This window comes from Erithacus rubecula, assembly GCF_903797595.1.
Source record: "Erithacus rubecula genome assembly, chromosome: 14".
NCBI classification, from domain to species: domain Eukaryota; kingdom Metazoa; phylum Chordata; class Aves; order Passeriformes; family Muscicapidae; genus Erithacus; species Erithacus rubecula.
The window spans coordinates 3,454,637-3,464,764 of record NC_136666.1 but is presented as its reverse complement, the minus strand read 5'-3'; the positions used below and the strand labels follow the sequence as shown (position 1 = coordinate 3,464,764).

The window sequence follows — 10,128 nt, the reverse complement described above, 5'->3', positions numbered from 1 at the left end:
ATCAGAGGCAAGTTGTTTGTACATATGTAGGATGTATCCAGTTTTTATAATCTGGTAAATTGCCTTTTTCATAAATTATTCTTTTTCCAACTTGGTTGACCAGTGACTCTTAGGAATTCTTGAACTGTACCAAAGTCATCAATATAATAAGATTTCATATTAATTTTTCTTTACAAGATTCTAATCTTCAAGAGATGAGATACATAAATGAAGCTTTTATGTTGCATAATGTTCTCACCATCTGTAGGTTTAAAGAAAGGGCAATTTTTTTACTGTCTTCAGCAGAGCACATCAGCAAGAAGCTGCTGGTGTGAACAAATGCTGCACGAGTTCTGAGCACACAGCTGGTACTTAGTGTTAGTTCAATTTTTGAAATAAAGTTGTAAGTTATAAGCAGGATATGAGCATTTTCCCCATCTAAGGAATTAACAGGTTTAATGGATTGTGGAAAGTGTGTAACTTAAACTGTACTACTAAATACACTGTACTGCTTCCAGAGTGACCAAGAACCTTGTGAACATCCCCTAAGTCTTGAGAATTTCATCCTAGTTAAGATTAAATAGCTTCCTTGAGTAGGTGCTGAGGTGGTTTACTGCAGTTGTGACCTTTGCCTATGCCACCCTTCCAGAGGCGTGTCCCTGACACACAGACTGACTGGTGTCCCAAGCCCTTGTCTTGGTACTGGGCTGGCAGATCCCTGTGCTTGCTTCAAAACAGGTTGGATTTCTCAGGGGGATGCTGCTGTTGTGCTCATTGACCTTTCTGACTTCGTTTAACACCTTTGTAGAACAGCATAAAGGGGTGATGGTCCTGTGGCACTTCCCTTGGGAAAGGAGCTGGCAGGGTGTGTCATCCCTCAGCCTTGGAGAAATTTGTAAGTAGTACATCCCGAGGCTGTGGAGAGAAAAGCCTCTGTCCCACAAACCTTCATTCCCACATGTTAATGCCCCTGTGTCATTGTCCTATTGGCCCATGACCCTGACCACCCTGGTTCAGCCCCCATCTCCCATTTATGTACATCCCCTGGAATGTTCTCCCTTCCCTGGATCTCTGTTGGTTCTGTTCTCATTGCCCCACCCTGGGGCAATCCCCATTGGCTTTCCCTCTCCCTAACCCCTCCTATGCAGTACCTTGCCCTATCCCCATTGGGCCCTAACCCCTGAACCACCCCCTTCTGCCCCATATTTAGTCCTGTACCTCAGCTCGTCCCTGTTCTTGTCCCTGGAGCTGTGTTTAAGCTGTAAGTCAATAAACCAGCCTTCAGATTTCCAAACAGAACCCATCCCTTCATCTCTCGTCAGCCTCCCAGCAGCTGGTGCCCCAGACCCCGTGTGCAGCCTTGCTTTTGGGACCTGCTTGCAGCACATCCCTACAAGTGGCACCCAATGTGGGGCTCTCTCCCTGAGGTCCCTTAAAGCGACCCAGCCATGACCTGCTGGGCAGCCATCGCTGGGAAAAAGACACAGTTGGGTTGGCCCCACCCTGGTGCTGTGCCTGTTTTATTGGGCTGAGCTGACAGGAGAGAATCAGCGCCCTTCGTGCAGCTGCAGGAGCAACTCTTTCAACGAGCCCCCTCAGAAAATTGCGTGCCTGACCTCTCCTGAACCCGCAGGAGGGTGAGTTGCAGGGGAACTGCCCAGGGTCTGGGTCCTTTTCCTTTAAAGAGTCCTGTGAGTGGGGTAAAACAGCCATGGGTGATGTGCTTAGTGTGGCTGAATGGGATGTATCTATGTGGGTTAGGGAAGTTGCCATTCTTAGGGGGAAGCCAATTCCAAAGAGGGACTTGAAACAGTTCATTTACTGGTTAAGAACGTTCCTGCTGTCTCTAAGGACTGTTAATTCCCTGGGGTTTTGGGACTCAGTTGAGGAAAAACGTTCTTCAAACAGAGGGAAAGTTTAAAGTTGCTAGGTTTTATCCCCTTTTCATTTAATTTACGAGGCAGTTCAAGATTCATGTTCAAGCCCCGCTTTCCAGATCCCGCGTTCCAGCCCCGCGCTCCTAATCCCGCTGCCCTCGAGAGGGGGACAGGAGATGGGAACCGCTCACAAGTGCAGATGAGCCACCTGCCTTCTGCCATCCCCCCTCCCTTTCCATCCCTACCCAGGACAGTGTTGGCCAGGCTCTCCTGGGACCTTCCCTCACCCACGGTCCATCACCCCACAACCCTTTTCTCTCCTGTTACCCCCCAATAAATGCTGGTGACCCCATAAGGGATGCTGCTGCCTTAAATGACACCCTCCCTCTGTTCCTGCCCCGGTCCCTTGGTCCCTCCTCCAGTTACCCCCTCTCCCTGCCCCACTCTGGCACCGCCACCAAGAGGCTCCTCGCTCCCTCCGCCCGCCCCGCTCAGCGCTGCCGTCCCACTCCCACCTGTATTCCCAGAAGGATTTTGGAAGAGCATCACCCTATTTTAATAATATTTTGTCTGCAACTTCGACGGTGCATGTTTTAGTGCCACATGATTAAAAAACCTTGATGTCTGTGCTGCTTTCTCCCACCAAATACCAAGCGCCAGATTGCAGGGTGTGTGCCGGGAGTTTGATGGGCACAGTTGAAGTTGCAGGTAGCAAGTGCTTTCTAGCACTTCAGTGCGTGGCATTTTGCTGAGCTCTAGTTTTGGCAGATGTTTGAAACCTTATGGCAGGACTCTAAGAGAGTGAAAAGATTTGATAGGGCAAAGCCCTTTGAGGGACATGCAAAGAAGAATATGCATTTGGAAGAGGAAGAGCAGCGAAACCTTTTTGTCGTGACCCAGGTGATTTGAGAGTCAGGGACACTTGTAGCTCGGCCCTTCTCTCGGAGTGATATCGAGCTGGTCTCGGTGCTTTTCCTTCTTTTGTGAGTCGGGAGTGCCATCGTGTGGTTGTTTTCATTACCATTATCTTGGGTTGCCCTGTGTCCCATGGGTCCTTGAGCAGCGCAGCAACAAAGCTGCAGAACAAGAATTACACAGATGTACAAGGTGGTTTGGGAGTGGTCCTAAAAGGTCTGAAAGTATCCCTAACAAAAGCAGAATTTTTGGAGGCAAGAGGCTCTATGCTCTGTGTGGTATCCCTGGAATGCCTGAGTCCAGGGCACTGTGTGCACTCATTTCCACATCAGGAGGATTCAGGTTTTCCTGAAGCTCATGGATTTTCCCAGCTCTTCCACATCACAGTGATTCTCACATGCTCTGGGAGGTTGACCTAATATCCCATTGATCTATGAAATGTATTGAATGGGCAAAGTGATGCCTGCCAGGAAAGAGTCATGAGCTAACTCTGAATCTTCATATTAGGTGTTAGTAAGTTCTCTTCACAGGGTAGTTAGACAAAACAATCCCTTCCTAGCTAGAGAATCAAGGACAACCAGTACCCAAAAAGCATAAACAGCTAAGGGAAAGGGGCAAACCAGGGGGTTAAGACTTCATAGTCTGGGGCTGTGGTTGGATAATTGACCCCAGTATGAAAATGAACCAAAACTTATAAAAGTGTATAAAATCATGACTGAGATCTATCTTGGATTCGATTTGAGTGTAGCCCCAGCCAGGCTCTTGCACTGCCCGAGGTGGATCCTTTCAATAAATATCTATTTTATTTGTTTTACTCTGTCTAGTCTCAGTTCCAGATCAGCTTTTCCAGGCATCAGGCTGTTACCAGTGTCCTCTAAAGCACCACCAGCACTTACATAAACAAGGGAGACTGTCTGATTCTTTTCCTATTCCCTGGCTGCTCAGGACTGAAGATTGGTGCTGGGCACACAGATCCATCTCTCCCACACGCACACCATAGGTCTTTGCAGTCTGTGCCTGCAGCTCAGTCCTGATCTGTCCAGGGTCCTGCTCCAAGCCTGGACACTCCCTGCTCCCTGGGGCTCATCTTCTCTAGTCGGTGTCTAGCTCAGCTTGAGTTTTCCAGCCAATATCTTACACACAGAAACACCCATATATTGCATTTTAAGGCTATAGGAGCGGGAAAAGGGTAATGCAACATAGTTCCTCGTGTAATATAGAAGCAAGAGAGAAAGAGCTTTATTTAAAGAAACACTACCGTTTATATAAAGGATGGTTTGTGCAAAACAGAATAGAAAATACTCATTGGTCCAAGAAGGCAACACGTCTTTAAAATCATACTTTTGCAAAACATCACATCTCTCATGCACCCTGCAGGTGTTTAATCATTGTTATAAGTCCTTGTCCTTGAGCAGCCTGAGAAAGGCAAAGCTTCAAGGCTGTTTTTTCCCTGGTTCCCAGTAGTATCCAACGACACCCGTGTAGTGTGGCAGCTTGTAGCAGTGCACATGGAATTGGAGAGAACCGGCCTGTGCTGGAGCTGGGCAGAATGTGAATTATATGAGAGATGTATCATCATCGTCACCATCGCACAGCTGCGTTGGTGGTATAGTGGTGAGCATAGCTGCCTTCCAAGCAGTTGACCCGGGTTCGATTCCCGGCCAACGCACATCCAATTTTGTTGTCTCACCTGCTCCCTAACAGCGGCACGGGGCCGCGAGCTTCTGTAACCCTGCATGACAAAACCCGAGTTCATAATCCAGCCCTCTGCTCCTGCCATCACACACCTTGTTTTGGGGACAGGTGTCTTCTCACGCCTTGTTCTCTCCAGTACCATTGCCAGGGATTCGGATGAGGGTGATGTAAGGTGTTCATGGAGCTCCCGTGGTCCTGCGGGGACAGTCTGCTCTCACCAGGGTATTTTTCTGGGCTCCTCACTGTTGGTACAGGAGCCAAATGAGAGGGATTTTCACTGTTGCTGCTGCAGCTGGTAGCAAGAGAAGCAGGCTGCTGTGGCACAGCAATGATGGCAATTTACAGTCCCCAGGTGAGGCCAATTATGCAGTTTGGGGGTATAGTAGAAAGCCTGTTCTTTATGAAATGCCTCAGTGTCACACTGGAGTGAAATTGCTCTCCATCCTTCACCTTTCCATCTCTGCAGGGACAGCTGGTAAAATGCTTTGTCATTCCCCTTCAGAGGGGATGCTCATAACACACAGACATTTCATATGTAGGACTCTTTCTTGAAAATGTGGGAACTTCATTTGGAATGGTCTGGTTTACAATCATGCTGCCATTGTTGTTGTTTGTTTTCCTGGTTATACATATACATCCTAGTAAAGAACTGTTAAACCTCTTCCCATATCTTTGCCTGAATGGCCCTTCATTTCAAAGTTACAGTAAATGGGAGGGAAGGGGGTCACATTTTTTCCATTTCAGTGGAGGTTCCTGCCTTTCTTGGCAGACACTTGTCTTTCAAACCAGGACAATGGAGGTGGCTTCTCCACCTTCATTAGCATCTGCAATGGCCCAGTTCTTGGACCCAAAAGTGTCTCAGAGGTGAGAGGTCCCTTTCTTTGGTACACCCTTCAGTAGTGAAGGGGACAAAGTACTGATGGTACGAGGCAGGAACATCTTAATAAGGTTGACAACTTTTGGGGGATATTTACCCCAAGACCAAGAAAAGGAAAAGGTTTAGCCAAAAAAATCTGTGTAACTCCATTGTGGCAAAACACCAACCTCCCAGGGTCCACCCCACTTCCTTGTGCCTGCTGTGGGACTGAAGAGGGATTAAGTAACAGCCAGCAATCCCTCAGAGCAAAACATGCTCTGTGCTGGGTAAGCACACAGGTGATTGACATCCTCAGCTTCTCCTCAAAATGAGGAGTCACACTGCAGCGCTGAGAGCACATCTCATTTTGTGCCTGAGTCCTGCTGCCACAGGGCTGCTGGGAGCACAGTGGTGCTGTCCAAGGCAGACACAAGGTGTGTGATGTGCTGAGTAGCCCCAGTCCCACGCTTTATGTTCTCATGTAGGTTTTTTTCCCAAAATATTTATATCTCCCACTGACAGCAGTTTAGGAAACCACGCTCCCGAATTTGTGAGAAACTTGTGCAAAAATCCACCCACCTGCCTTGTTAAATGTTCCCCATAAGATGCTTGCCTGTTTTCCTAAAATCCAATGGACGGGTGGTTGTACATGAAAAATGAACAGCAAGCCAAAAAGCAGAAGATGCCAGATGGGCTTTGTCTCTGGTCTGCTTTCAGCAGCACAGTGGGGACTTAGCCTGCGGGTCCTGGGAGGAGGTCAAAGCTATAACAGTAAGTGGGGCACTACAGTGCGTTAATTTATTGTCCCCCGTTTTGGGGCTATCAGGGTGTTCTTGTCACCCTGCACGGGCTGTTGGTGCCACTGGCGTCGCAGTGCCACCATGTACCCCGGAGCAGAGCGGAATTACAGATTCAAGCCAGTACTTGTAAACTCTTCTGTAACCACAGCAGAGTGGCGCAGCGGAAGCGTGCTGGGCCCATAACCCAGAGGTCGATGGATCGAAACCATCCTCTGCTAGTGCGGTTTTTATCCCCTTTTCTCAGCTGGCAGAGCCGTTGCCGGGCCACGAGGTGGAGACACAGGGAAGTGTTTCATTGTGCCTGTTAGCTCAGGTGGTTGGAGGGAGCTGTAAATAGTGCCAAGGTCACGGGTTTGGTACCTGTACTGGCCATCTTCTCCCGAATTTAATTTTTTTTTTTCCGTCCAGCCCTCCCATTTTTGGCAATGATTGTACAGGGAACTGGTCTGTAGGAAAACAGGCTGCAGTGATCCTGCCTGCACTGCTCAGCTCTGGTGGGTGGTCCACTGGGAGAGCTTCCAGGCTCTCTCCCTGTTTTCCCTACTCCACCGGGTGCTTGTGGCAGGTGCACCAGCCCCAGGACTGAGCTCAGCCATGCCATGGTTGGATTCAGGTGTGCAGCACTAACCATTGCACCTGCTGGTGCTGTGGAGGGGCTGAATGTCAGACCTTGGGCAGCAAGGTTTATTGTGACCATCTGAAGACAGGTAAGATGGAGCCTTGTGGACAGGTGGGCAGGCAGGGCAGTGGAGTCAGCTGCCCTGAGAGAAGGACTGCTGGGGTCTCCCCTTGAGTCAGGATGCTGCCCAAGGTCACTCTGTGAGATTGAGAACCCTTAATTTACTGGGTGTGTGCTTGCACATTCTGTGTTACCCTTCTAAAATCTCGAGAATTCTGAAGTCACTCAGGTAGTATGAATTCCACTTGACATCACACATCTCTGTGCAAATATTGACAGATATTAATTAGTTTGATTTGCTTATCTGCTTTAACTGCTTTATAGAAGAAATCTAATAAAATTATTTGGGATTTTATAAGCCTCCTTGGCAATGCTACAGTCAATATTGCCCATTTAAACAGTGAATAATTGTCAGAAACCAGATTTGCACAGAAAGTGCATCAGTCAGTGTCCTGCCCATGCACCTGATTAAGCACTCTAAGAGTGACACATGTCCCTTGCTTTCAGCCCCCAGAGAGGCTCAGTGTGCAACCCCAGGAGGCACAGACTGTGTCTGTAATCCCATTAGATGCCACACAGGCCATCATATCTTTATCCCTCTCTTTTTCCACATTTAAAGCTCCCCAAAACCACCTTGATCCCTCCTTTTCCTCACCTTTTGTTCATCTGTTAATCTGGTTTCAGATACAGTGCTAGAATGCCATGAACAGGCACACGGGGAAGCAGGGCAAGCCAAATACAGGAACATTTCCTAGCAGTCTGCATGACCAAAGGAAGTTTAGGAAATAAGAACCAACAGCTCTGCTCCCAGTACTACAAATCACACTTTTAGGTGAATACATATAACACAAGCAGCTTTAACAAGTACGATTTATATACATTGTCAAAGATCCCAATCCATCTGTGCCAAGGCCTTTAGGTGCTGTTGCCTGCCCCGCTGCTCTTCCCAGAGGTTCCTGCCTTCTGTGCACGGCTGGCACTCGGCTGCCGGGGCATCCTCTGCGCAGATCCTTCCCGGCTGCTTCTCTCGGCCAGAATCTGGGACCCACCGACAGCACAGCTGCTTTTATTTCTCCCTGAGTAAACAAATCCATCCATTAATTCTCACATCCCAACACAAGCATCACCACACAGCAGCTTGCCACAAGTGTTGCCTCAGGAACCATGCAGGAGGCAAAATTCCATTAGATCTCACAGTGTAGAAAGCAAATTGGTGAATTCAGCCCAACAAGTATCAGTGCCACAAAACCCAAAGGAGTTACAGTAGAAGCATTTTAAATTTTCATGAGGTTGAATCTACAAAGTAACCAGCCACTTTGTTCCAGTCATTTCACACAGGAACAGCAGCACAGCAAACAGCACTGCTGGAACACCAAGAGTTTCCAACAACCCAGGCTGGGATAAGCAAAAGCATGTGCCAGTGTCCACTGGTGTCTGAGATTGTTGCCACATCACCAGACCACACACACTTCTCTCCATATGACTGCTTTTCAAATTAATCCTCCTCTCAATTTCAATTTTCACAGGACCTGCAAGCACAGCCAAGAGAATAAACATGCCCAACCACCACCACTGCCCCTTTCTGACACCATTTTGAGCACAAGAGAAATGAACTTTCCCACTGTGAACCCAGGCTTAGTGACAGCAGACTTATTTTAGTTACTTATTTTTAAACCTTTTGAAAGTAATCCACAGAGTTGGCCAGCCAAAACTCACTTCAGGGAGTAAATAAAATTTTATTAGAACTGGTTAGGAATAAAATAAAACTAAATATATATATATATATATATATATATATATATATATATATATATATGGCACAAGTTCAGAGCTATGGCTGTTACTGTCCATGGACACTAGAGCAGTACGGAGATTAATGCATTCAAAAGCAGTAACTATTTTAGCTGACAGTCCCCCCAGCCTTCTACTTCATCTTCCCACACAAACACCATCTCTAGAGGATGGAAACCGCTGGATCAGTGTTAGAAGCCACCACGCACATGATTCCTCATGGCCTGGAAACTAACTTTGAGTTTTATACAAAATTTATACCCTTCCCAAGCGTGCTCCGGCCATGCTGGGGGGCTCTGCACGGAACACCCCGGGAAAGGCCGGGCACCGGCGCCGCCCGCCCCGCTCCGCTCCCCGCACCTCGGGTGTCGCTGGACATCGGCGCTGGCGCGGCGGGGCCGCCCTCGGGGCCCGGCGGGAGCCGCTGCCCGGCGCACATCGACTTCAGCACCTGGAACACGGCGAGCGGCGCCACGTTCATGCGGAGCAGGTCCAGCAGCACCCTGCGGGCACACGGCCGGCAGCGGGAGCGCCCGTCAGACAGCGCTCCGGCCGCACCGGCGGCTCCCGCGGGGCCGCTCCCGCCGCTCACCGGAACACCTCCGGGTCCAGCCCGCTGCCCGCCGCCTGTGCCAGCTCGAACAGCTCCGCCTCCTCCGCGCTCAGCAGCTGCTTCCGCCGCAGCCGCGTCTCCGCCATCGGCGCCGTCGCCGCCGTTGCCGCCATTCCCGCCGCCCCCTCAGACATGGCTGCGGGGCCACGCCCCCGCCGGGCCGGGCTCCTCAATGCAGACCGCGCCCCACAGGGCTCGGTCAAACCGGGCTCCTCAATGCAGACCGCGCCCCCATACTGTCCGGCCGAGCCGGGCTCTTCAATGGACACCGCGCCCCACACGGTCCGGCCGGGCCCGGCTCCTCAGGGCAGACCGCGCCCCAAAGGCTCGGCCCTGCTGCTCCCGGCGCGGCCGGCAGGCGACAGCCGCGCTCCAGCCGCGCCCCCGGCCCGCTGCCGCCGCAGCGCCCGCCGAGTGGCAGCCTCTCCTGTGCGGTGTCCCCTGCCCGCCCCGCTGCTCCCGGCGGGCGCCTCTGCTGCAGGCAGTGCAGCGGTTTGGGGTGCGGAGATGCTTGGGGACCCGCGGGGCTAGAGAGAAGCCGTGTCCTCACCCCCAGCTGTCCCCTGGGCCGGGCGGCAGCTTCCCTGAACGCGCTGCAGTTCCTGAGCCCAGAGAGCATCTGGCGTTGTATGGGGAAGAAAACTGGAAATCTGGGTCTTGAGTCGCACCGTGCTGAAGAGACGGCACACTGAGATTGAAATTCCTCTATCTAAATGGAAATGAGCTGTTGCCATCGGGAAGGGATGGTCCGTGGCCGCTGCCCCTGGCCCAGCGCACACAGGCCCCGGAGCTGCGCTGTTAATGGAGAGCAGAGCAGGGGAGAGTGTGTCCTGTGTCCTGTCCCCCGGCAGAGCCACGAGACACCCCATCCCATCCCATCCCATCCCATCCCATCCCATCCCATCCCATCCCATCCCATCCCA

At 50.7% G+C, this 10,128-nt stretch overlaps 1 protein-coding gene across 1 annotated transcript; it reads right to left on the bottom strand.

The window, feature by feature from the left end:
* Positions 1–7,606: 7,606 nt before the first annotated feature.
* LOC306807856 (mitotic-spindle organizing protein 2-like) lies at positions 7,607–9,409 on the bottom strand. The gene is made up of 3 exons (XM_079317829.1): positions 9,185–9,409; positions 8,953–9,095; positions 7,607–7,877 (listed from the first exon to the last, which is right to left on the bottom strand). Exons 1-3 carry the CDS (start codon positions 9,337–9,339, stop codon positions 7,717–7,719), a joined length of 459 nt encoding a protein of 152 aa, XP_079173955.1. The 5' UTR covers positions 9,340–9,409; the 3' UTR covers positions 7,607–7,716.
* Between the last annotated feature and the right edge of the window lie 719 nt (positions 9,410–10,128).